Genomic DNA, 27,447 nt, shown 5'->3' on the forward strand with positions numbered 1-27,447 from the left:
CCTCGGGTGAATGAGCAAGCAGAACTGCCTGGGGAGGGTCCCACAGCCACCCTCTGCCTCTCCACCCCATTGTGCACTGTAGGCGCCAGCCCTTTGATACCTTGATAAAGGGGTAAAAGTCGCCTCCCTCCCCAGGAAAGAGGGGAGGGAGGCCGCATAAAACCCATGGACAGTGAATTCCCAGAGCAATCTGAGGAAGAGGTGGGGGGCATTTTTTTCTCAGAAGCCCCATTCATCTTTGGCAATAACCATTTCCATCACTAGGAAAACAGTGTCAACTCTTAGTTTTGTCACTAAAACAGTCACTTCTCAGGACTTCTCCAACAAGTCTACCTAGACTGGAGAAAAACAAGGCTCCAACTTAAGCAGAAAGCTGACAACATCAAGAACTGGGCACAAGACAAGACCTGGGCTCAACCTGCAGCCCACAGAGCCTGGCCTTTTCATCTCGGCTCAGAACTTTAAACAATAATATCCAAAGGGGAAGATGGAGGAAGTGCAATATAATAGGTCTGACTAATTTAACACTCCGCAGACCTTTGGGGTAGCTTTAAAAACACATATTTGATCCTATTAGCCGACTCTTTAAAAACTGTTGAAATCAACAACAAAAGGGAAATGGTCAAGTAAAATATGGCAGACCCACATGGAGACCCACGCAGCGGGATGCTCTGTGGCCATCAGAAAAGTATCTACGATATGCTACCATTTTGTAAACAATTATGTACATAGAAAAAAGTGAAGGACATAAAAAATGTTAAGGTAATACCCTCTGGGAAGTGAGATTTCTGGTTTTATTTTTCCTTTTACTTGTATTTTGTAAATTTTCTACAATAAACATGTATTGCTCACTACTTCTGTAATAAGGAAAACCTAACGTGACCATAGAAGTTACTCACAGAAACCTACCAATAGTTTCCCATTGCACACAGGACAGAACCCAAACCTCCGCACAGCCTCCGCAGGTTCCGAGGCTGCAGCTCAGTGCCTCTCTTCATGTGTTGTGCGTCCCTCAACCAGATTCAAGGACAGAGATGCCGCCTCAGATGTTATGGCCTTCTGACCCCAGGAAAGACATGTCACAAAATTCTTCCCAGACGGCTGGGAGAGAACCAAGCCCTACTCTTCCTGACCAGAGCATATCAATTCTCGGTAACTCAAATCGAACTCAAATCAAGTGACTTTTAGCTTTTGAACACAATCGTCTAAAAAGGAGAGTCTTCCTCCACGAGCATCACTAACCAAGGGCTGGGAAGCGGCCAGTGCTGGGGTGAGAGGAAGGTTGCACGGAGGTTACAGTTTTCTGTAAGCACGTCCCTTGCTGCCCCTCGAGGAGAAAACCTCTGAGAGAGCAAAGCCTCAAGAAGACGAGTAAGCAGCTAAGCTCTCAGCACAGATGGCTCCCCATGGGAACGAAGCCTCTTCCCTGCCACAGCCTGGGAAATCCTCCTGGGCAGGATTTCCCCAGATGTTCTGTAATAAACCAGCAGTGGTTTTGTGTCCTTTAAAAAAAAAATATCTATGAGAAATCCTTTTTTCTGGCTTGTCCAGCCACTGTTCCCAGTCCGCTCAACACACTAGAGCTGTGCTGCGTGGAGTCAGGCTTCACTCACTGAGCTCTTTCTACCTGCTGGGCCAAAGGAAGCCACTGCTGGCCCTCTCTCTAAATGCCCACCCATCACAGGCACACAGACAGGTGAAAGAAGGATGTAGCCCATGTGAGACAGACTCTGGGAAAGCAAGCGCAGCAGACAGGAACTTCCCTTGCAGCCTGCAGACATGCACCAATATCATAAAGAGCAGAACTCTGCTTTCTAAATGCTCCCTCCTCTTGGAATAAGGTTCTATCTTCTAGATTCCTATGGGCTCAGATAAAGTAGGAAGGTCTCTGCTCGACGATGCCCCTGGCCACAGCCTTAGCAGCCCTGCATCCACTACCTGCCCTCACTGGGGCTGGGGGAGGCCCAGGTGAGGAGCCACCACCTGGGCCTTGAACCTACTTGATTTTCTTCTCTGTGAGCTGCTCCAGGGCAGAGTGGCAGTCATCCATCTCTTTCACAAATTCCAGGTTCCTCTTCTCAACCCTCTCCAGGTCCTGCCTCGCCTTGTCCCGCTCTCTCGCCAGCTGCTCCACCTGCCCTCTGCCACAGGAAGGGGACAGGGTCAGGTGGGGATGCCACCGTTGGTGCCTGCCAGCCTGCTGCAGGCCCAGCAAGCCCCATGTCTGCGTGAACGATAAAAATAGCTGTGTCAACATATTGCAGGTGGACCAGCACTGTGCCGACCTCACTGCCACCACCAACCCCTTCTTAAGGCAGTTTCTAAATTGCTATGTCCATTTTACAAATGTGTATCCTGAGAGAGACAGAGAGAGGACAAACGACTTGCCAAGGAAGTCTAAGCCTGCAGCCTTGCGGTGTGCCACATCTCTCAGACAGCCCCAGGACGCCTGAGAACAGATCTGAGTGCCTTCTCGTCTGCAAGCTGGGCCACAGGCGCCCTGGATCCCCAGCTCCTATCACAGGAATGGACGCACAAAATGGAGAAGGCAGACCAGCCACCATCCCTACCGGCCACAGCCCTGACACCCAGCAGCCTGGCATCCCAGTGAGTGCAAGGGGAGTCATCGAGCAAGAGGTGATTCACGTGGGTGGCCCTGGCTCTGTCTGGCCACCCAGGCCCAGCCGAGGCTCTCCATAAACTACTGTGGTAGCTGCTATTCCAGTGACTGTTTCCCCTCAGAAAGAGATTTTCCCCCCTTCTTCTCCCAAGATCAAGGGAGGGATTTGCACAGGTCCTTCTCTACTTGCAGAGGTGCCTGAGGCCAGAAGGCTCCTCTGTCAGTACCTAAGGAAACATAGGTACCTAATGAGATGCAAGGTCTTTAGGATCAAGATTGTGATTTTGCCAATCTTTTCTCCTGCTTCAGAACATCAATAAAAACAATCTTTAGGTGAATCTGCTTAGCAGGATGCCCTGGGTAGTCAGCCAAGCCAAAGGGAATCCAGTTAAAAGGGAATGTGTTCTTGGCCCACTGTCACTGGGCACTTTGTGACCATGTTTGAAAAGCACTTCTTTCTCCTCTGGCTGCTCTCGAAGGCACATACCCCAGCCAACTGGAGGGTCCCACCTCCGCACCTGTGAGCTCTGGCATCAGCAGGATCAGGGTCAGCTCAAGCCCTTCCCTTTGGAACCTCGGTCAAGGGGGCTCAGCCTCTCACCAAGCATGAGGAAAGCCAGAGACCCTGAAATTCTGTAGACTCAAAAACCTGAGCAGGCAGTCCCCTGGGTCCTTACACCTTGCCTAGCCCAGACGTGCAGACAAGTGGATATCACTCACCTCCCCATTCTCCATAGCTCAGCTCTGTCCTTGTCCCTCCATAAGCGCTAGCTAAAGGGGCTGCAGAGCACGGGGCAGGTGGTGCACAGAGCCCTGCCCCATGACTGGCCATCTGGGGAGGATTAGGGTGGCCCAATGTCCTGTGTGTCCCAGACTCCCCTCGAGGCCCACCTGGCCGGCCTCATTCCCACACCCCGCAGTCCCTCGCAGGCTCTTACTGGTGGTAGCTCAGCTCCTGGCGGTAGCAGGCCAGGGCTGCCTGCTGGGCGGCACCGTCCACTGTCATGAGCTCGTTGTCAAGGGCCCAGGTCAGCTCCATAAGGTTCACCTTCTCATCCACACTGAAGTCCAGGCTCTGGAAGTAGCAAGCCCAGTGGGCAGGAGAGCATGAGGATCTTCTCCAAGCACACCGCTCTCTCCCGCGGACAGTCCAGGGAACTAGACTCACTCCAGCTCGTATAGGCGGCACCTGCCCCTTTTATGTCTGCCTCTTGAGAGGTGCCCCTCCTCACCCCAGGTTACTCTGGTGGACCGTCCACAACCGTGGTCCCCCAGACCCTCATCCCTGCTTCAGGGATGGGTACACCGGGCTGGACAGAGTCCCCCTCGCTAGACAAAGTGGCAGACAGAGACAGAGGTATGTCCCAAGCAAGCACCTCATGGGGACTAACATGGAATCCAGGGGAGTGAGGCCCTTTTTCCCTCTGAAATCAATGGTTGTAAGGACTGTGTGAGCCTCACGAAGCCCCATGGCCAGGAAGACCACGGAGGAGAGATGGAAAGAACCCAATGGCATCCCTGGAGCTCAGAGCCCTCGATTCCTGAAGTCCTCCCTTCCTGCCCACCCAGGCCACCCCCTAACATTCTCCTTTTGATTTGGGTTTTTGCCATTTCAAACTAAAAGAATCCTGATTAATATATCTCTATGAAATACATGTACGATGGATAATTCTGTTGGTAGAAAAATGATCAGAGGAGGGAGCCGCTGTCAAAAGCATTCCAGACAGGAGCATTCTTTCCCCCTCTGGATTTTCAAAAATAAACTTAAAAGTAAAATTAAAAGGACAGAGCAGTTTATGCCATGAGTATTTTACAATTAAAAAAAAAAAAACAGAACAACGAAAACCCATAAGCTCCTCAGCTCAAGTGACCCATCATTAATATTTAGCTGCATTTGCTTTTCTGGTCTCGAGAATTCTTCACTCTTGCTTCCAACTATGACTCTTAAAAATCAGAAACAGCTTCACATGAGTCCAGCAGCAGGTACCATGTCAGAACACACCAGAGCAGGTGGCAGGACGTGCCCAGCCTGGACACTCCCCTGTAGAATGGGAACTTGACTTCCCATGGCTGCCCACTGGTGCTTCGGGTAAAGTTTGTGGAGCAACATGGGAACCTGAGGCTATTATTACACAAGTGCCAACTTCCCCACAACAACCCCACTGGACGGGAGCAGGGAACACACAGCCGCAGCTTCCCAACCAAGAAGGGAGCCATCAGAAACCATCCCAGCAAGGGAGCCTCCACAACTGCCCGAATGCCTGTGCCAGCACCTACTGAGTGTGCCCCGCCCACACCTGCTGGGACTCACCCCTGTAACTGTAGTATTGTGAAATATGTACCTGGCCTTGCCCACTTCCCGACATGCAGCTTCTAATATTCTGGGAATCTCCAGAGTGATAAGAGCATCTTTTGTATCCCAATGAGGCGGCTGGTGGCTGGGGCCCAGGGTAGCTTCAGGGTAGGGGCTGGTGTCCCAGAAGACCAGTCAGGATTAGAGAGTTGGGAATTTCAGCCAAGCCTCAACCTCTGAGGAGAGGAGAGGCAAAAGGTTTGAGTAGATCACTAATGACCAATGGTTTAATCAATCTTGCCTATGTAATGACACCTCCATTAGAACCCAGAGGACTGGGTTCTGGGAGCCTCTCTATAGCTGAACATATGGAGGTTCTTGGAGGGCGCTGCCCTGAGAGGGCATGGAAGTTCCACGCCCCTTCCCCCATACCTCACCCTAAGCATCTCTTCCATCTCAATGTATCCTTTGTAATATTCTTTATAATAAATGGGTAAATGTAAGTACAGTGTTTCCCTGAGTTCTGTGAGCCACTATAGCAAATTAATGAAACCCAAAGAGGAGGTCATGGGAACCCCAGTTTATACCCAGCCAGTTAGAAGTATAGATGACAACCTACTACTTGCAACTGGCATCTGAAGTGGGGGGCAGTCTTGTGGGACTGAGCCCTCAACCTCGTGGGATCTGACCCTATCTCCAGGTAGACAGTATCAGAATTTAACTGAATTAGAGGACACCCAGCTGGTATCCACTACAGAATTGTTTGCTTGGTGTATGGGGAACCTATGGGAAATATTCTGTATTGACTGTCGAGTTGAAAGAATAAGAAAAATACTTTGGCTTTTCCTGTATACAATATTAACCACAGAATATTGAGGAAGTGATGGTGTGTGACTTGCAGGCTAGGTCATGAGACAGGTAGCCTCCTCCTTGCTCTTTCTCAGATCCCTCGTGCTCTGGGAAAGCCAGCAGCCATGCTGTGAGGATGCTCAAGCAGCTGCAGAAAGAGGGAGGGAGGCCTCTCCTCTGCAAGGAAGGGAGGCCTCCTCCACACAACGAGCATCACCTGGCTGGGATGAGTATGCCATCCTGGCAGCAGTCCCCAGCCCCAGTCAGGCCTTTGGGAGATTACAGCACCGGCTGATGTCTGACTGCAACCTCACAAGGACCCTGAGCTAGGACCACCCCACTAGGCTGCTCTCAAACTCCTGACCCACAGAAACTACGTGAGATATGAAATGTTGATTGTGTTGCAGGGCACAATTTGGTGATAATCTGTTAAGCAGTGAGAGAAAACCCAGGGTCCCCTCATAAAGCATTGCCAGAATGAGCAGCTCTACTGCTGAGAACAGGAGGAAAGCAGTAAAAGGAGTAAATTCTAAAATGGTAGAGGCAAGATGGAGACTCATCACCGACCAGACCACGGTGGTAGCCAGGGCACCCCAGTGCCAAGTAGTTCGGTGTCAGAGGGCAACTCAGAACTGCGAGCGCCTTTGCTCTTTCCCCTCCCTGTGTGCAAATTTTGGTGACTCTGGCTCAGCCTTTGGCTTTCAGAATACTCATGAGTGCCAGCTGCCCAGGTCTCACCTTTTTCATCCTGGGGGAAACTGGCTGGCTAAGTTAGGCCCAGGAGGGTCTCCATCCAGAGTCTGGCACACTGCTCTCACGGCTGGCTCTGGGTTCTGTCACATACTGTTGGCTGGTGCTAACAGGCATTTTTGTTGGCAATATGACAGAGCCTGTCAAGAACTAAAATATGTAATTTCAGGAATCTACCATTCAGAGAAATACCAGCATAGGAGCATGAGGATGTTTATGCTGGGATTTACAACAGGAAAAAATCTACACATCTAGTAATAGGGAAAAAGTCACACAAATTAGCAAGATACCTCATTGCTAATTTGGTATCTTACAATTAGCAATTGTAAGATACAATTGCTGGTTTACAAAAAATTTTTTTAAACCAGAATGTATGAATGTATGTATGTTTCACGTGCCAGGGAAGAGCTCTGCAGGATGCCCACTAAGCCACCCATGGCCACCTCCCCTGGGGAATGGGGACAAAAGAGGGTAGGCTTTCCTTCTTATTTTAGACATTTTTGTATACCTCTTTTTAACAATGGAAAGTGAAATTTGGAAAAAATAAGTCTGGCTTGCTGCACTTCCCCAGGTGGTCGTCTCTCACTTGTACATGGTCCCTGTGCACCCTGGACTCTGCCACCCCAGGGCAGAGCGCCCTCCAAATACCAAGGGTTGACCCCGTGTCCCTAGAGGAAGTGTGAGCCTGTGAAGAGCTGTGGCCCTGCGTGAAGACAGCCCCCCAACATGTGGCCCATGGGAAGAAGGGTCTAGACTGAGTGGGTGCCATGGGGAGAACAGCTCAGCCAGCTGGGCAGCTGCTCAGGGAGGAATGCTGGCTCCCTATGAGCTCATCAGTAACCACGGTGACAGTGGTACCCAACAGACACCTTCATCACAAGGAAGGGATTTCTTTCTACTCATCTTACCTCCTTCCCTAGTATTGGGGAGAAATGTCTAAGATACTAAAGTCTACTTCCACATGGATTTTTTTTTCAGACCACTGTTTTCTCCCTATTTATTCTATTTTTAAATTAAAATTTCCTATATTTTAATAGCAAAAATTAAAGGAAAAATATTTCTACCTGGACTTCTCTATATGGACTTCAGACAGAGTGTGTGCCCCTGGCATGGGGTGCTCCATCCATCCTCCTCTCCAGGTCCCCCTGCCCAGCCCCACCACTGCCTGGACATCACCCAATGGGGCAGTAGCTGTGAGTGGCCAATTCCAAACCTGCAAGATTTCCCCGCCGTTCTGAATCCCCTCCTGGGCCCACACGGCCATGACCTGCTCAGGAAAGGCAAAGCCAGTGCCATCATCGATGCTGGAGAAGAGGCGCAGGCCCGAGCACAGGGACACGAGGGATGAGGTTGTGGTGGTGTGGCAGCCACTCTCCTCCAGGACCTGCATGGGGGAAACGGAAGATACCCTGAGCCCTAGGCGCTGGTAAGCCTCGGTGCACCTGTGCTTTCCACCCTAAGCCAGGGCCTAATAAGAACTCACAACATTAGCACTAGCTCCTTTTCCTAGACAAGGGAGCAGAGGCAGGTAATCTGTTCAAGATCACGCGGCTCTGCGGTAACAGAGCTGGGAGGCAGACCTGGGGCTCCTGACACCCAGAACGGCACTGTCTCAAGAACTCTGAGGCCTTGTGCCTGCATGGCCTGACCAGACGGCCCAGTCAGCATGTCTTCACTTGAAGGGGGACGATGAAGGGGCTTTAATGTTCCTCCCTGGGATTAGCAGTAAGGAGCACTTGGCCACACAGAGGCAGAGCCCCAGAAGGTCCCTGCCTGCACATGGACACACTGAAGAGCTGCCATGTTCCACACACTGTGCATTATCTTCTGTAGCCCTGTGAGGTGGGCACCCAGACTGTCCCCATTTTACAGATGAGCCTGGGGCTCAAAAAAGGTGAGCAATGGCCCCAGGGACACATAGCTAGGGAGAAGCAACATTTATCAGTCGCAGATCTGTGTGACTCCAGAATCTAAGTCACAGGCCTCCCACACACACGTGTGCACAGGCCCCTGTCCAAGTCCTTGACAGCTCAGCTTGCCGTACGTGGCACAGGCAGGGCGTCAGCAGCTTCAGTGACCAGAGAGTGATGGGTACTGCTAGGGTCCAAGATTTAATTATCTCATTTTACCTGGTAATGAGACCAGGGCCTGCTTAGGTTGACCTGAGTGGAAGATTCTGGAAGTGAGGTAGGCTCATGACTCAACAGGCCAAGCTGGAATTCCTCAAGACTCACTCTGCCATCTCCGTCTCGATCCAGTTTGTTAAACAGGTCCTCCAGTTCCTAAACAAAAGCCGCCACACCTCAGGCTCAGAGGCCCACCCACAAGAGCTATGCACTAGCCATCCTCAGCAGGGCCTCCCCGCTCCCAGCAGAGGCAGTCTGCTTGTCCTTAGCCAAACTCAAAACTCCATGCCACGCCTGGCTGTGCTTTCCCAAGGCCGCATTCTGTCTTATGAAGCCCACAGGCCCTGCCAGTTTCCACCCCACTGTGAGTGAACATCACCTAAGCTTCCCAATTCCACAAATACTCACTGTCTACCAGGGCAGGAACTTGATGGATGCAGCGGAGATGCACACAGGGAGCACAGCCAGGCCCCACAATCCACCTCACCAGGTGGGCCCTCAGACCACCCCTCCAGAGCTAACACATCCCCGGGGAACACAGGCAGGCTCAGACTCGGCATTGAGGCTGGGTGGTAGAACTGGGCCGCCCAGAGAAGGGGAAAGGTGTTCCAGGCAGAGAAGATCGTGAGTGAAGGTATTAGACGTTCCCAGCTCACGTGAGAGTGGCAGGGAGTTAGTGAGATTGACTCAAGCGGCCAGAGAGGGATTTTCCAAGGTGCTGGAAGTTGACCTTCAGCAGAAATGCCAGGACCCATCAAAGGATTTTAGACCAAAAGTGATATTCCTGAATCATTGACTGAAGGGTGGAAGGATTTTCCAGACTCAACCCATGACCAATGCAAGGGACAAGCTGCTGGGGTGGTCCGTCTCAGCCCTCTCACCTCTTTCTCCAGTCCTCGGAGCCCGACGCTCTGGCAGACCACAGCCAGCTCCTGCTCGTTCAGGTGCCCACTGCTGCCAACACCCAGCTCTTCCCAGATACTCTGGACCTGGCTCTCAGGGGTATCAAAGGAGGGGCTGCAGGACTTCTGGGGGCTCCCAAAGACCTCAGAGCCCCAGGTCTGTAGCTGGCCTGAAGCAAGGGGGAGTGGCAATCAGTGGGATATGAGTCAGCCTTAAAAATAAGAGATCCTGCCATTTCCAACAACATGAAAGAAACTAAAGGACATTGTGCTAAGCAAAATAAGTGAAATAACATAGAAAGGCAAATAGCATATAATTCTCACTTATATGTAGAATCTAAAAACATGTGGAACTCACAGTAACCGAGAGTAGAATGGTGGTTACTTACCAGGGGCTGGGGCATGGGGTGGGAGGAGATGCTGGTTAAAGGGTTCAAACCTTCAATTACAAGATGAGTAAGTATTGGAGACCTAACATACAATGTGGTAACTACCATTAACAAGATTCTATTGGTTACCTGAAATTTGCTAAGAAAGTAAATCTCAAAAGTTCTTAGCACACACAAGTAATTCTGTGAGATGATGGATGTGTTAATTAGCTAGACTGTGGTAGCCATTTCACAATCTGTGTGTGTACCTATATACCAAATCATTATGCTGTATACCTTAAATATATACAATTTTTATTTGTCAATCACACCTGATAAAGCTGGGAGAAAAACCCAACAAGAGTTAAACGCTGTGCTCCAGGCTGAAGCACGTGGGGGATGCACGCCAGTGCTGGCTGACTACCCTGACACCAGAGGGACGGCAGACGGATAGCATGGACAGACATATGGGAGTCAAAAAACATCAAAGGTGGAATTAGATGGTGGCTACATGGGTATTCACAGTACAATTCTTTCTACTTCACTCTGTGTTTGCAAATCTTCATAATGTTAAAGGAAAATCTCTGCTTCACCTCGGGAAAGCTTTCTAAAGGGAAGCTTCTAAAGTCAGACCACTGAAAGCACGTAAGAGGGCTCTATTATTTGTATTTACAATAAAAAGACCAGTTTTTTAAAAACCTAATTTTTAGAAACTTTTCAAACCTATCCAGAGCAAAGAGAAGAACACAGTGAAGCCCAGGGCACTTGCTGCTCGGGCTAAGTGATGACAGGACCCTTGCCACACAGACTTCATCTCTCCCGCTTTCCTAACAGCTGAAGTATGTGAAAGTGTGTTGAGCCTAGGAAATATTGATTTATAGAAATGCCCCCTGTATTTTTAGAGACAGATATGATTTCAGAAGTCAAGCAAGGCTTTGCCTTAAAGGAAAATGTAAACGTGTTAGTTCACATATCAAAAGCTGCCTCACCCTCCGGTGTCTCAATGGTCAGTAGCAGTTGCTTTCCAAGGGGACACTGCAATCTGGGTTATGGCTCTCATCTGTTTTGAAAGACAAAGTAGGTCTTGCCTAGAGCCATAGGTTGCCTGAGCTGATCAACAAAGACAGGCCTCAGGAGATGAGAGCTGATCAAACAGACATGCTAAGAGCTGATCAAACAGATATGCTACTGCCCAAGCCCAGAAGGAACCACAAGGTTAAAGAAATTAGCATAAGGCACATCTCATGTTGACTTCTGAAATCTCTGTTCTAATATACAATGACCAGAGCCAAGATGTCTCTGTTTTTGCTAAAGTAATAGCTTTATCATAAAACTTAGAAGTTTGCCCTAAGAAGATTCTATAACTCATTGTTCACCTAGATAGAGTTAGTTAAAGGATCTGTAGTAGCCTTTTAGAAGACATTGACCCCAAACCAAACTACCTATTATTATGTAAATCCCGTTACCCTTGTCAACCAAGAATCTGTATCTGCCCTGTAAGTACCTGTGTAAAAGTTCAGTCTTAGCTGCATTTCCGTGGGAAGAGATTGTAACCATCCAGGCACCCTCCTTTGTCTATCTTCATAAATCTTTACTTTATAAACTATATCTTTGGCTCTGCGTATTAATTTTTATTTCTGTTTCCTACTATTTTTTCATCCTTTGCGACGACCCCTGCCTGAGGGACCCGAGCAACCCTTTGCGGGGAGCGTAGCTAACTCCCCACAAAAGTGCATGTACTCCTTGACTTACAACAGAGTTATGTCCCCTTAAACCTGTTCTACATTGAAAATATCGTATGCCAAAAATGCATTTAATACACCTAACCTACTGAACATCCTAGCTTAGCTTAGCCTACCTTAAATGTGCTTAGAACATGTCCATTAGCCTAGAGTTGGGCAAAATCATCTCATACAAAGCCTATTTTATAATAAAGTGTTCACTATCTCATGTAATTTATTGCATACTGAGAGTGAAAAACACAATAGTTGTATAGGTATTCAAAGCATGGTTTCTACTAAAGGCATGTCACTTTTGCACCATCATAAAGGGGAAAAATCATTAAGTCGAACCATCATGAGCTGAGGACTTGTCTAGGTTTGAAATCCCAGATCTCATGTTATCTCACTCCCACATATTTAGTATATATTTCCAGAAAATATGGACATTTTCTTATATCACCACAATGGCACTATCACACCTAACAAAAACAGCAGTTTTCCAACTGTTTCAAAGACGTCTTCTTACAGTGACTTTTCTGAATCACTGTCCAAACTCCCCACGGTGCACTTGGCTGTTATTCCTCTCAAGTCTTTTGGTTACAAGCCTTTCTCTCACCTCCCCACAGCCCAGCCTTGTTTAAGAAACAGGATCAGCTGTTCCGTAGAAAGTCCCCCATCTGAGATTTACCTGCTTGGTTCCTCGTGGTGTCATTTAACTTGTTCCTCTATCCCTAACATTTCCTGAAAACCTGAAGTTAGTTTCAAAGACTAATTCGGATTCAGGTTTAACTTTTTGTTGGTTTTTAAAAATATTTTCTGGCAAAACCCCTTTGTAGGTGGTACTATGTACTCCACATGCCAGACACATGGAGCACAAGGTTTGGGTAACAGACGGCCAGTTTTTATAACCTTTCTTCTTCAGCTGGTTGGTTTCCTGACATGTTTCAAGCTTAGCTGGTAAAAATAACTTGTGGACGAGGACATACGTTGGGTGTCCACAAGGCAGCGCCTATGGGGAGCTCTGTGTACAGCCAACCATGCCCCTCACACCCAGTCTATACCACCCAGCCCAATGCAGGGAGGAGGCCACATTCACCTAATGCAGACCCAGAGTGAAGCAGTTCTGTGTGAGGGGCCTGGATCTTTCAGGTAGATGAGGCCCATGTGCATCAACTGCTTTGATAACTCCCCTGGTAAGAGTAAAACCATCATCCCCCAAGCAAGGCCAGGACTGTGTGCTCAGGAATGATGTGTGGGCTGGGTTAAGGAAAATGCTAAGAAAAGGCCAGGCAGGAAAAGGCCACCTCTAAGATTCCATCCAGCCTATGATATCTGAGCAGAAACGTGAAGGCAACCCTGACACTGGAGTTCCTTTCTCAGGGCTGGCAGAAGAGGGCAAGCAAATCCTCTGATGCCTGACAAGAGTGTGCATGTACTTCTGTCTGTCAGCTCTGACCCGGTGGGAAGGCTTCTGTCCAGGACTGGGAAGAACCCAAACCCATTCTCCAGGCAGAAAACACCGAAATTGCTCTGTAAATAATCTCCTCCTGAGAGTGCTTCCCTTTGCTATCCTAGATTTAGACTTCAAGTCCAAGGCAGCACAGATGGAAGCTCAGACCAGTTCCCCTGTCATTTTCCCTAACAAAAGTTGAATAAAAAATGTCCCTGGCACTCAAGGACACAATCCACGGGGTACTGTTTACTTTGGCAGAAATTCCAGGGCAATGCTGGTTTCTCTGTCTCCAAGCCAGGTTTCTGCACTGTCAGCCCCATGTGACCCACCATGTGGGAATCCTCTTTAGGGCATCCACCAGCTCACAGGGAAAAGCCCAGAAAGGCGGTGAAACTGCTCACAGGACCGAGAAATACAGACCAGCACTACTCCCTGCCCTGCATGGTCAGCAGCCCACCCAGCGTATAGCCCAGCCCAGGACAAAGGAAATCACAGGGCACTCACCCAGGCTGCGGGTGCCCAGGGTGCAGTGCACTGACTAGGAGCCAGGGATCTAACCACGTCTTACCAGTGGGATACAGCGGAGCTGGCAGCCTGATGTCGTCCTGGTGGGACCTCACAACTCCTCCATCACGACATACCCAACAGTGCCTCCCCACCCCTTACCCAACCAGGCAGCTGCAGGCTGCCTGCAGCAGCCTGAAGAGGCCTCTGTCCTTGTTCATTCAGCTCCAGACTCTCCTCTCCAGTCACCGGCAGCCCACACCCCAAAGCATTTGTCCCTCTCCTCGCTGCCTTCCTCGAAGACCAGGACAGCCTCCTGTGGCCCCCTCCACCTTCTACATCTGACTGTTAAGGACCCCACAGTTTGCTCCCCACAAGTCTATCGATACCTCCAGTTTTTCTGTTTCTAGAAGCACATGACACCCACTTGTTCCAACTCTTCCCCTCTTCTAAAATGCCTTCCCTCTTCTTTCAGCCTGTCTCTGTGGGCAGTTTAAGAACACGGCTTCAAAATTCTGATACTTTTCCCATAAGGTCTGGGTCCCCTCTCCTTGAATCTGGCAGCCATGTGTCAGTTTCAACCAACAGAACATGGTGAGAGAGACATTGCATGACTTTGAGGCTGGCCTGAACTCAATGAGGCGACCCGAGCCTTGTTTTCAGGACCGCACGTGCTTGGGGCCCAGAGCGGCCAGGTGAGATGGCTGACCACTCTGAGCCACCAAGCTTCGAGGAGGCCCAGCCACACCGAGGCCACCTGTGGCCACTCTGAGGCAGTCCTGGTCTGAGCCCCCTTAGCCTAGAGGTATGAGTGACACTTCCCATGATTTCCCATCCCAAGTCCATCACCTTCTCCCTGCCTTCCTGGAGCACCAGTCCACTCCCCAGGGCAGCTCTGCAGCAGTGTCATGAAAGCTTGGGCTGTGGTCATGAAGGCCTGGCATGAACCCTGGTTCTGTGCTCAAGTTCAGCAAGACCCTCACCCCCGAGCCTCGAGCTGCTCTGAGGGAAGAGATGCTCAACCATGTCAAGCCTGTTGCAAGGGTTAGCCAAAGTCCCCCTGCGAATCACCTAGAGTAGTTACTCGGTGCTCAATGTCCCACCGTGACACATTCTCTCACATGTACCTCCCTGTGGAACTCCTTTTTTCACTTTTGTAGGCATCACATAAGTCAGCAGTTAATTCTAATACACTGTCTTCTATTTTTGCACTGTTTGCCATAGGTGTTGGTCCTGTCTTCCCAGTTACACTCCAGGGTTCTTAAGTAATAGCTGTTTGCTTTTCAATATCAAAGTTGCATCACAGGCAAATATAATTAAAATGAAAAAGAAGTCCCCCTCCCTTCAAAACCTTTGTTCCGCTCCCCAGAGGAATCTACTGTGAAGAGTTTTTTTTTTGCCTAGCCTCCTAAAATATTTCTGTACCCACAGAAGCATGTAATGCACATCACCCTAAAAAGGTGGAGTTCACGTCCCGCTCACACCTGTGCATGCAGTTCTGTTCCCAAAGCACTGGATCTTGTAGAGGATGCCACAACAGCACAGATGGTTGGCCCTCCCTTTTCCACGCTACACAGTGTTCTGATGCTGGTGCACTGTGATTTGCCTATGTGTACCAGCTGCTGGCCTTCCAGCTGCTACATATGGCTCTGAGGTCAGGATCACGTCTTACACTCTATTGGGGCACAGACTGGGACCCTGCTGGGTGCCGAGGCTACTCCATCACAGCAGGGAAGAGACTGCATTCATCCCTGCCTGCCAGGAAAGAGGTGCAGGGCCACCCTGGGAGTGATCAGGCTGAGCGGGGCCCTCCAGCCTGAAACCTCAGGGCCACACTTGCCATGTGGGTTCACTTACAGACCATGAAATGAGACAGAAGCACACTGCTCCCTCGGCCAGTGGCCTCTGCCCCGGGATCTGAGTTCAGGGGAAGCTGAGAACTGAGTGATCACCTCACAGCTGTGATGACATTCTGACGACTCCAGGAGAAGGAGTGCAGCCTGGACACTACACACATTGTGCATTTCCCAGGAAATTATACTTGTGGCTGTGCAGTGCCCAGAGACAGCTCCTTGAGCTTTCAAAGCTCTCGTCAAAAGCAGAGAACACAAAACGTGAGGCCTGGCTTTACCTTGTGCTTCGAATAATTCATTCTGAGGTTCTTTAGCACTCTCAGTTTCTTCATCTGACTTGAGACTCTGCAGAAAAATGTAAAGAGAAGGATGTGAATCCCTTAGGGCTGCAGTCCCCAACCCCCAGGGCCGTGGACTTGTACTGCTCCTGGCCGTAGCCTGTTAGGAACCCAGCCGCACAGCTGAGGTGAGTGAGCAAAGCTTCATCTGTATTTACAGCCACTCCCCATTGCTCACATAACTGTATAAGCCCCGTCTCCTGTCAGATCAGCAGCAGCATTAAATTCTGATAGGAGCATTAACCCTACTATAAATTGTGCACATGAGGGATCTAGGTTGCATGCTCCTTAGGAGGATCTGAGGTGGACCTGAGGCGGTGATGCTAGTGCTGGGGAGCAGCTGCCAACACAGATTATCATTAGTAGAGAGGTTTGACTGTACAATAAATGTAATGTACTTGAACCATCCTGAAATCATTCCCCTGCCCCGTCCGTGGAAAAATTATCTTCCATGAAACCAGTCCCTGGTGCCAAAAAGGTTGGGGACTGCTGCCCTAGGGGACATTACAGGTACTGGAGCACCAGGAATAAACAGAACAGGATGTTTTGGGAAGAGGGAGGGGATAACTGGGGATGTAAAGTCAATCCCTCAAAGGAAAAGCTCAGCCCCTGCCTTGGGGCCACCATACTCACCAGCCAGCAGCCCCAGGCCGAGGCCCTGCATGGTGTAGACCTAGCTGAGAGCCTGCAACACGTCACATGGACCAATACCCTCAGAGGAAGATGTTAGGACATGGAGACAGGGACACAACTGTTCTGCACTAGGGCTCTTCCACACAAACCAGTCATCACAGTCCACACCAAAAACACAATCAAGCACTTCTGTGTCCTAATAGGAAAGAAACTTGCTCCCTATGGCTGATCACTGCCTATCTGCACCCTTCCCTCATCATCCAACTCAGTTCAGGAAACAGGCGCAAGGCAAGAGCAGGTCTCTGTGTCCCTCCAGGGGCTCCAGGACAGCAGTATGTTACCTCAGCAGCCTTGCAATCTTGCACCCAAGAGAGGAGACACAGGGCCATCGAGAAACATGTGACTTAAGTAATAACTTTTTGTTGCAGTGGGGTCCATGAAGTCAGAGTCTACATCTGACCACATGCTATGCATCTCCATGCCTGAGTGTGGAGTGAATGCCTGGTGATCAAGACTCTACTCCTCACAGTCTGTGTGTTGGTGATAAATGTTCAACTCCATTTTTCTAATGCATTCAACTCAACTGACAATCTTAAAGGCAGCTTTCCCTGTGTGCAGGGTTTGGAAATCAAAGATGATTTAAGAAACAGAATGGCACAAAGAAGATGAAGCACCATGAGGAGTAGTTTCACTCAATCCTCTGTCCATGAGGTCCAAGTTTTAAAAAGAGAATAAAAAAGGAATATCCCAGATTTATTGGTGTTGCCCAGATGTAACATGTCCCTGAGAGAAGAGACTCTTAAGATTTAAATGTTATGTTTGCTTTTCCTCTTTGCCTCAACAAATATTGAAAATATAAACAAATCAATTTTGGGCCCCAGAGTTGTCTTATTAAAGATAAGCTCCATCCCATCTGCCAGAAGCTGACATCACAGAGAGCAGGAACCAGGAACCTTCTGGACTCCTTGAAAACAAGACTACTGAGTCCACAATTAACTTGCAAGCTGTGGACCTGCACCATAGATGGTTTACTCAAAATGAAGCACTGAAGGGCTCTAGCAGCCTGTCTCTAGGTGGATCCCTCGATCCCATGCGCCTGCAGTGAGTGAACAGCCTGGGGTGGTGGCAAGGGTCAACAACTCCCAAGGCCCCAGGGACAGGTCTGGCAGGTTGTAAGTGTGTGGGCTCAGGTATACCTAAGTGTTGGAGGCAGGTGGAACTGTGGCTTCATGCACCCACATTCCTGACAGGAAGGTTGCACCAAAATGGCATCCTCCCTTTTCTGTCCTCACATTAACAATTCACTCCTAGGCAGCCATAAACATCACCTTCTTCCAGTGATGGGGAAGGTGGTGGTGGTGAGTAGGGAGAGTGAGAACAAAGAATTTACACACAAAGTCTCCACTGCCCAAGTCTAAAGGAGTGAGCCCTGTGGCCAGGATTATTGTGAAGACAATCAGACCCAAGACAATTTAAATGAAATTCCTCAATGTGACCCATGCTTCTGGCGACTGAAGATGTCTCGGACTGCCACCGTCCTCCCCACATCCTCTTATGATCACATGTTATGAACAGAGATGAAGGGAGATGCCATTTCCCCAACACCGAGCAACCTGCAGTGGGCAGGCAGGGCACGGCCCACCTCTACACTTTCCAGAGATGCAGAACGCCGGAGCTGGCTTTTCAGGTTGGCCTTGGTTTGCTGTTCTGGTACGTATCTGGCTTTGGTGGCAGCATCACACAGCTCAGGCTGGCTCCGACGGCCATACCACTTAGAGCCCCTCATGTATTTTGGTGGGACAGCACGGGAGGCAGCTGAAAAGAAAATGAGAGATTTGGTGGGGGAGTCTTTTACAACAGTTCTGGGCTCATATATGCCTGATGGATGCCCTCTAAGAAGGTACAGCAACTCCCGGATGCACACTGCTATACTCAGAGAAATGTCTGGGAGAACAGAAGAAAAAGTTAACAAAGGCTATCTTATTACTTGGGTTGGGAGACTGAAAAGGCTAGGGCAGAGAGACAGGAACTTGTATAAACGCCATGTGCCATTTATACTTTTTCAAGCACATTTTTCTTTTGTTTATGTAACCAAAGACTAATACAAAATCTAGCTTTTTATGCAAATGAAAAAATATCCTCCAATAATCCAAGAACATACAGCTCTAGAAACCTGATGATCACTTCCCACGACTACTCACCTTAAAACACCATCCTGACAGGGCTGATGCAGTGGGGACAGGCATGGCCACAGACACAGCCAGGAAACCCCACGGCAGGTCTAACAGTCTGGGGCAGAGGCTGGTGTGGATTTTAGTTTTAGAATCAATGAGAATCCTAACTTACAATTTCTTGCACTTTCTTCTTCCCACCTTACTTTTCCACATCTGCACATAACAGCTGGGACGTCTCAGGCACAGAAGAAACCAACACTGACCTGTGCCAAAGCCTAATAAAGTGTGCCGTGTGGGCAAGGCAGGAGAGAGACTGGACAGGGCAGCATATGCAACAGCCACGACAGGCCATGGGGCTCAGAGGGAGGAGGCACCAGCATGCAGCCAGTTGGAGAGAAGGGATAAGGCCCCACCAGGGAAACTGAGGTATGTTTCCTTGCAGATGTGTTGGACCTCAGCCCAGCAGAAGTCACGCTCCCCAGGACCAAGCACCGCCTTATTTCTTTCCTCTGCACCTCACATAGCCGGTCCACAGCCTTGGGACAACCAGAGGAGGAGGCTGGATTGAGGCCAGCTGACTACAACAGGGAAGGAGATGGAAACTGGGGACAAGGGACGAGGTTCAGGGAGGAAGATAGCAAGTCCCACTCAGGACATGCTGAACGGGAGGTGACAGTGGGACATTTAAGGCAGCTGACAATATTCAGGGTGACTCTTAATTTCTCACCCCACTGGGACACTCTTGGAGTCATTGTGGACCCTATTAACAATCACCCTGGACAACAGGCATCAAGAGGGCCTGACCCACCAAATGCTCACCAGAAGAGACAGAGTTTGTGGGGAGTGTTGACAAGGAGGAAAATGCTTCCAAGTTAGCAGACAGAAAATAGGAGAACATGAGAGAAAATGTGCCAGTGCCCAGAAGGGCAGCTACCAACACGGACAAAGACTCTCAATACCCAGTTGCCGAAAGACTGCTCGCTCAAGTGACCATTTAGCACTTAGAATAGTGAGCCACCCAGAAAAACATATCCTTTTTCATAATATTCCCCAATGCTCACAAAAGGCAGCTCAGAGTATTCCACCTCCCTCCATCCAAGAGAAATGCTGCCCTAGAAGAGAGTGTTCACATGGCACATCGGGACAGAAACAAGAGTGGAGCAGAAATGGGCAAGGGCAGAATAAACAGGGCAGCTTCCCAGTTCCACAGAATTGTGAGGTCTCTTCCTCTTCAGTGGGGGATACTGTGAGTCACCTGGGCCAAGCATCTGCTCAGCATGAGTGCAGCCAGGCCCCCAAACCACACACCGAAGGTCACACAAGGTGCACAGTGAACAGTGCCCAACACCCCACAAGGGCCCACTGGACAGCACTCCTTCCAGCCAGAACCCAGCACAGCTGGTGCGCCTTCTTGATGTATTAATTATAGGGAAAGTGTAACAAAGCTCCACATTAAAATGCATTCAGTTATGTGTTCAATAATGGCCTTTAACAAAAGGAAGAGAATGACAGGGGAGCAAGGCTGTTGTTCAAAATCCAGAGCACATGGTCACATCATGGAACAACTCGCAGAAGCGCACTGTTCTAGCTGAGATGGGAAGTGGGGGTAGAGCAGCAAACAGGGGAGAAATCAGGAGGAAAGTATGGTCAAGACTGGAGCAGAGCAGGCAGTAGGGCCCTGAGGGCAGAGCCCTGGAGCACTGCAGACAGAAGGGGCCCAAGGAGAGAGAGGGGAAGGGACTGGGACTGGGAGGCAGGGACCCTCCCCAGGGGCCAGGGAGGGCCAGGACCACTAAGTAGGGGCCAGGGGCTGGAGAAATGAAACTAAGAGTCCTGGGGGGAACAAGTAGGGCTTGCTCCAACTTTTCCACCAGCACCCACACAGCCCTTCAGGGTGGATAGGGACCCCTAGCCCCCAGGAGGGAACTTGGCTCAGGCGCCACACACAACCATTGAGTTAAGGAAAGCTTTGAAACAAAGCTAATCTGACACAAAAGAAAAAAAAAAAACCAAACTGGAATTGGTGAGAAAAAGTAGAGGTCCTAAACTAGCTTCCTGTTTCTTTGGAAAAACTGAGACTGTGCCCCACAGATTGAGACAGTTTTAAGCTTAGAAGCACCTCGTGCTTAGGGGAAGGATTTTCTGTTTTCCCTAACATGGACCGGGAAACACATGACATCAGTGGGGCCAGGCTGTCACCTTCTTAAGGCACTTTGTTTAAACTCGATCACATTCCACGCTCCTGTGCAAGTGGCCCCCTTCACATCTTAAATAAGGAAAGTGAGAGACAGCAACTGGCAACTCACTCAAGGTCATGCAAATGGCTGTTGGCCCTGGCTGGCTCTGACCCCAGGTCCTCTCCTCCCACTCCAGCGCTCTACCTGCTGTGCCCCTGTGTCTCCACAGCGGGAGAGGAGGTGGGGAGGGGCCCAGCCGACCACCAGAACCCAGCAGGGTGGGGTGGCGATGCTGCACACAGGGGCCCAGGGCTTCAAGTTGCAAAACCGGAACTCAAATCCAGGCCACCACATACTAACTGTGGGATCTGGGAGAAATGTCTTCTCGCCTCAGGCCTGTTTCCTCATCTGAATAACGGGTATGATAATTAATGCCACAAGATTTCCATGAGGGCTAAATGGAATCTCCATAAAACATATGTGAAGCTCAATGCCCGGCACACAGAAAAGCTCTGTGTGAGCCCGTGTCCCTTTCCACCTTCCCCTCCTTGGCCCCAGTCCCTGGACCCCGTTACCCGACCCCAGGCAGCCCCTCTGGACCAGGGTCCCCGCAGTAGCGGCCCTCTTCAGCACTCTGATCGACAACACAGACAGGGCGGCGCCGGGCACCGCACACGCTGTCCCCACGTGGGGTCCTACAGGCCAGGCGCCGCCATAAACAAGGCGCGCTGCCGCCATGGTCCCGGCTGCACCCCTGCGCAGACCTCCTCCGCGCTCCCTGCACCGCGTGACCGGAACTCAGGCCAGGCAGCTTTCCCCAGGACGCCACTTCCACTTACTAATGCTATCGCTTGTCCCACCATCCCCATTTCTACGACAGGATTCCGATTAGCACAATGCAACAGCATCGCGGCACTGTCTGCTACAAACTAGCTTGTCCTGGTGGCTGGCCAGCCTGCTCTGCCGGCCCCGGGGACCCGGGGGGCACCCCTAACATCCGCACTGCACTGGGAAGTCTCAGAATCTTCCACTCCTCCGCAGCCACTCGCTCACTTGATCTCATCAGCAACACCACGCGGCAGGCATAGCACGTGTTGTTATAACGCTATTTTTTACAAATACGGCAACAAAAGAAGAAAATATCCAAGTGTTTTGTCCAAGTCCACACAGCTTGGTAGTAAAAGAAAGTGGGGTTAGAATTTAGTTTTCAAAACTGCTAGATTCTTCCATTAGAATATTATACTCCAAAAGGTAACAAATAAATGAAAAGAAACTAAAGTAGACAGGAGGAAATCATCTTACCTCTTTCCACAGTACTACTTTCTTCCTCTGAGGGGCCAACAGCAGCATTTGATGACAACACAGCCACAAAACCTTCCTTAAATTCCTCAAAGTTAACCTGGATAAATTTAAGCAAAGATAGGACAATGTTAATCTCAACACATTATACATTTAATATGTTAATCTTTTGGTTTTTCTCTCAGTTGGAAACATCTTACTGTTGCCTTTTAGAATGAGAATGTTCATTTCATCTTTTCAAATATTTACTCAAAATTTTTTAAAATAGAAGAGTAAGGAAAGTAAAAGTGGATCATAACTCACCACCAAATAAACACTATTAACAATTTTATAAATTAAAGAACATAGTTAGAAAATAAAACAGCACAGAAAAGAGGGTTAATCTAGGGACCATAAAATATTAAACAAAAACCCAGTATCTGTGCTGCCCCCACCCCAAAGAAACAGAACACTGTCAGCACCCCAGAAGTCCCCTCCACCAGGAATCCCTTCCCCATACATCTCCTGGCTCCTACTCTGACTGTTATGGCAATAACTTCCTTGTTTTTGTTTTTCTTTCCTTTTTTTTTTTTGCCACTATCTTAACTCTTTATTGAAGGCAGATTACAAATGGAAATTAAAGCATGAATCTGGTGTTTAATTCAGGTTACTCTTAAGGATTGAAAACTATATATTTTTTGTAGTCTGTTCTAGATGATTATGTGAAACAATCATAAAAAATCAGCACTCTATCAAAGCAAATCCTTTTAGCAACATGAATTCAAAAAGAAATATTCCAGATGGAAAATTTCTGCATCTACCTTGACTAGTAATAATAAATACATTACAAGGGGGGAAAAGCTCATAAAATACTTTGAAATAATCAAAATACTAATTAATCTATTACCTATACTGTTTGATCTCTGATATAGGATATCTTATTCTTGGGAACTAAAGAAAGAAAAGATGCAAAGTAGAGATATAATGGCTTAGGTAAAAGATTACTGAACATCATTAAAGGTAGGATTTTTTAAAATCTCATATACTTCTCTATTTAAATCAGTTAGTAGCATCTCTTCTCAACTAGGTTGGGAGCAAAAATCATATTTATATCTTTTTTAACAGCCTCCAAAACACATTTGACTTAAACTTAAAAATCAATGAGACCCAGTTTCAGAATTCTTTTTTGTGTCTGGATCACTAACAGGTGTAGTCTTGTGCAGAAATCAGAGCTAGCCTTTGTTTCAATTTTTAGAGCTTTATGGTTGATGTTATTTCTCAACTTAAAAAATTATTTTTTCTGTTGTTCACTCAGAGAAGTTTAAGAATACTCACTTAATGAGTCAATTAATGTTCCCCTCCCAGAGGATGTTTATGTACAAGCATTCTTAGTGGTAGGAAAACAGAGGAACCTCAATTTTTCTAGGTATGCAAAACCAATGTCTTGTGTCTTCTTAAGAATCTAAGGGATTCTATGCACTGTGGCCTGTACTCTTACCTGTCTGCTTCTTTGTTTTCTTTTTTTGACTCAAAGGAGTCCCAATTTATCAGAGCTGGAAATTTCAGCTATCATGTAGTAGATTTAAATGTAAAGAGGCAATAATGTCTGTTACATGAACTGTACTAATTTAGGGTAAACAAATGAATGCCTCAATGAGAGTCTGAAACTACTTTCAAAACTGTAAAATTGTTGGAAATTTGTTCAAAGAATGGATCAATAAATATTAATACAAACAATACATTCTTTCCACACAGTGAATGAACTACTACTGTAGCAGCCTCCTGGTTGGCCTCCCCACATTAGCCCCTCGAAGCAACAGTAATGACTGCGAAATTTAAATCTGGTCCCCTTTTGAAGATATCCCATTGCTTTTAGGACAAGAACCAAAACTCCTTAACAAAGCCTGTAAGGTTCGGCAGCCCCCTCGTCTCTCCAGCCTCAGTTATTTGCGTAGGAAAAGCTCCCTTCTGACTCAAGGCTTTCCAAATGTTACTCTTTTCACGTGGAATGTCCTTTCCTTAGTTAACGCCAGCTAGCCCTTTGGCGCTCAGCTAGATCCTCACGTGCTCCAGAAAGCCTTCCCTTACCTCCTTAACTAAGGACAAATTTCCTAGTTCCCATTCCCCTATCACCACGGAATTGTCTGTAGCGCTACCACGGTTGCAGTTTCACATGCACTTTGTTTACCGTCTGTTTCTCCAGGCTTAGGTCTACAAAGGCTGAGGCCTGACCAGTTCCACATGGCGGGCGCTCAATGCACGTAAGGAAATGGAAACGCCTTCTAACAGGTTAGATGAAACTAGGGCACAAAAATATAAAAATTGAAAACACCATGCAAGGGTTTTTTTTGTTTCTAAGGGAAGGGCCTGATTTCAGAATTGCTAAATAGAGACATACAGACGTAAAGCGCAGCTGACACCGAGTGAATCCTACTCAAACTCCGGGAGATGACGGGGTCTGAAGGAAACTGAGAGACACGGCTTTGACGCCGATTTTCAACAGCGGCTTGGCAGACAGCTTCAAATGTCTACTGGGGTGGCGCAGAGCCGACAGGACGGGGAAGCCCGGTTTCTACTTCCCCCCGCAGGTCACCTCTTCCTCCTCCCAACCTCAAGCCAGGTGATGGCAACTTCAGGCGCAATGCCATCAGCATCCGGGTTCTTGCCCTGCGCGCGCTCTCTCTCCCTCCCCTCCGGCCCCACCCTCCTTCCATCCGGGTTCCCTGCCCCCAGCGGCCACCACTGCCTCTCATGAGTCAAAGGTGGTATCACGACTTTCCCCGCTGCCGGTCCAGGAGTACCTTCCTTGCTTGTCTATGCCTCATTTGCATGCATTCCTAAAAAGTATGGCTTAGTTGTGCATCTTTTCTAATTTGATCTAAATGGAACCATCTGTATACATTCTTTTGGTTCTCGCTTCTTTGACTCACTGTTACTTCTGTAATATTCATCTAAGTTGCTGTGCATAGGTATAATTCATTTTCTTTGCTGTATAGTGTTGCACTGAATAACTGTACAAAAGTTAATCCATTCTCTGGTTGATCCGTATTTCCACTGTTTCCAGTGTTTGGTCATTAAAAACAAAACTGCTTTGAACATTGTTGTACATGTGTCCTTAGGGGTTTCTCTGCCGTACGTACCAAAGAACGGGGACTGCTGGGTCATAGAATGTTCATTATACCCTTCTGGTAAACAGAACGTTTTATATCATTATAAAATGCTAACCCTCTTTACTTCAGTAATTCTTTTCAACTTAAAGTCCATTTTCTCTTATATCAAAAAACTGCCCTAGCTTTCTTTTGTTTGTATTTATGTTATCTTTTTATCAAACTTCCTTTTGGGGTGTTTTGTTTTGTTTTGTTTTGTTTTTGAGACAGTGTCACTGTCTTGCATGGGCTAGAGTGCAGTGTCGTCATGCTAGCTCACTGCAACCTCAATCTCCTGAGCTCAAGAGATCCGCCTGCCTCAGCCCTTGGAGTAGTTGGGACTATGTGCCACCATGCCCAGGTAATTTAAATTTTTTGTAGAGACAAGGTCTCGCTCTGTTGCTCAGGCTGGTCTTGAACTCCTAGCCTCAAGCAATGCTCCCGCCTTGGTCTCACAAAGTGCTAGGATTACAGGCATGAGCCACCATACCTGGCCTTTTATCAAACCCTTAATTTCAATTTTTTATATCTTTAAGTTTTAGATGTGTCTCTTATGAGCAGTACATAAATTTTTTCCAATCTGACAATCTTTATACTTTAGCTGAAAGATACAGTCTATTTACATATAATGTAATTACTGATATATTTGAATTTAAATCTATTTATTTTGTGCTTTCAATTTGACTTTCCTGCTTTTTATCTTTTCTGTTCTCCCTTTGGATTTACTGATTATATTTTAGGATTTCATTTTTCTCTTTATTAATTTAGAAGCTATACAGCCTATTTCCATTCTCTTACTGTTTACCCTAAAAATTAAAAAATGCATCCTACTGGGTTAAGGGGGAAAAGAAGATGGAAAGTAAAAGATTCTTTGAACTAAATCATAAAGAATTAATTTAGAAGCTATACAGTTATCAAAGTTATCAAGATCTGTGGGACACAGTGAAAGCAGTCCTGAGAGGAAAATTTATATCCATAAATACCTGCATCCAAAAGACAGTAAGATTACAAATAAACAATCTAATGAATCATCTCAAAGAACTGGAAAAGGATGAGCAAACCAATCCCAAACCCAGCACAAGAAAAGAAACAACGAAGATCAGAGCAGAACAAAATTAAATCAATAACAACTAGATAGAAGATTAATAAAACAAAAAGTTGGTTCTTTGAAAAAATAAAATTGATACACCTCTTGCTAGATTAATCAGAAGCAGAAAAGAAAGGACACTAATAGTCTCAATCAGGAATGAAAAAGGAGAAATTACAACTGACACCATGGAAATACAAAATATCATCTATGAATACTATAAAAAATCTCTATGCACATATACTTGAAAACATGAAGGAAATGGACAAATTCTTAGAAACACAGTCTCCCCAGGTTCAATCAGGAAGAAACAGAATTCCTGAACAGACCAATATCAAGTACCAAAATTGAAGCAGCAATAAAAAACCTTCCTAAAAAAAAAAAGTCCCAGACTAGATGGTTCACAACCAAATTTTACCAGACCTAAAAGGAAGAACTGGTGCCTATCCTGAAGAAACTACTCCACAATGTCAAGAAGGACGGAATTCTCCCCAATACGTTTTTTGAAGCCAACATCACCCTGATACCAAAACCAGGAAAGGACTCAACAAAAAAACAAAACTACAAACCAATATCCCTTAAGAATATAGATGTAAAAATTCTCAATAAAATCCTAGCAAACTGAATTCAGGTGCTTATCAAAAAAATAACCCGTAACATCCAAGTGGGCTTCATCCCAGAAATCCAGGAATGGTGCAACATATGCAAATCTATAAATGTAATTCAACACATAAATAGAAGTAAAAACAAAGACCATGTGATCCTCTCAATAGACGCAGAAAAAGCATTCACAAAATTCAGCACCCTTTTATGATAAGAACACTTAACAAAACAGGCACAGATGGAACTTACCTAAAAATGATAAAAGCCATATATGACAAACCCACAGCCAACATCATACTGAACAGGGGAAAAACTGAAAGCATTCCTGCTTAGAACTGGAACCAGACAAGGTTGCCCTCTTCCACAACTTCTATGCAACATAGTGCTAGAAGTCCTAGCCAGAGTAATCAGACAAGAGAAGGAAATCAAGGGCATCCAAATGAGGGTAGAAGAGGTCAAATTATTGCTCTTTGCTGATGATATGATCTTTTATCTAGAAAACCCAAAGTTTCTGCCATGAGACTACTGGAATTGATAAACAAATTCAGCAAAGTCTCAGGTTACAAAATCAA

The 27,447-nt window shown here is 47.4% G+C and overlaps 1 protein-coding gene across 1 annotated transcript in view; it reads right to left on the bottom strand.

The window, feature by feature from the left end:
- The window catches only part of NINL (ninein like), a 113,226-nt gene that overhangs the window by 39,968 nt on the left and 45,811 nt on the right, over positions 1 to 27,447 (bottom strand). Inside the window, exons 3-10 of the mRNA XM_069496005.1 lie at positions 22,064 to 22,160; positions 18,053 to 18,225; positions 15,718 to 15,784; positions 9,520 to 9,710; positions 8,642 to 8,794; positions 7,726 to 7,896; positions 3,559 to 3,695; positions 2,001 to 2,141 (exon numbers count right to left, since the gene is read on the bottom strand). Of these exons, the coding sequence (XP_069352106.1) occupies positions 2,001 to 2,141; positions 3,559 to 3,695; positions 7,726 to 7,896; positions 8,642 to 8,794; positions 9,520 to 9,710; positions 15,718 to 15,784; positions 18,053 to 18,225; positions 22,064 to 22,160 (1,130 nt within the window). The remainder of the gene's footprint in view (positions 1 to 2,000; positions 2,142 to 3,558; positions 3,696 to 7,725; positions 7,897 to 8,641; positions 8,795 to 9,519; positions 9,711 to 15,717; positions 15,785 to 18,052; positions 18,226 to 22,063; positions 22,161 to 27,447) is intronic.

The sequence above is a fragment of the Eulemur rufifrons genome, chromosome 20, assembly GCF_041146395.1.
Source record: "Eulemur rufifrons isolate Redbay chromosome 20, OSU_ERuf_1, whole genome shotgun sequence".
Lineage (NCBI taxonomy): Eukaryota > Metazoa > Chordata > Mammalia > Primates > Lemuridae > Eulemur > Eulemur rufifrons.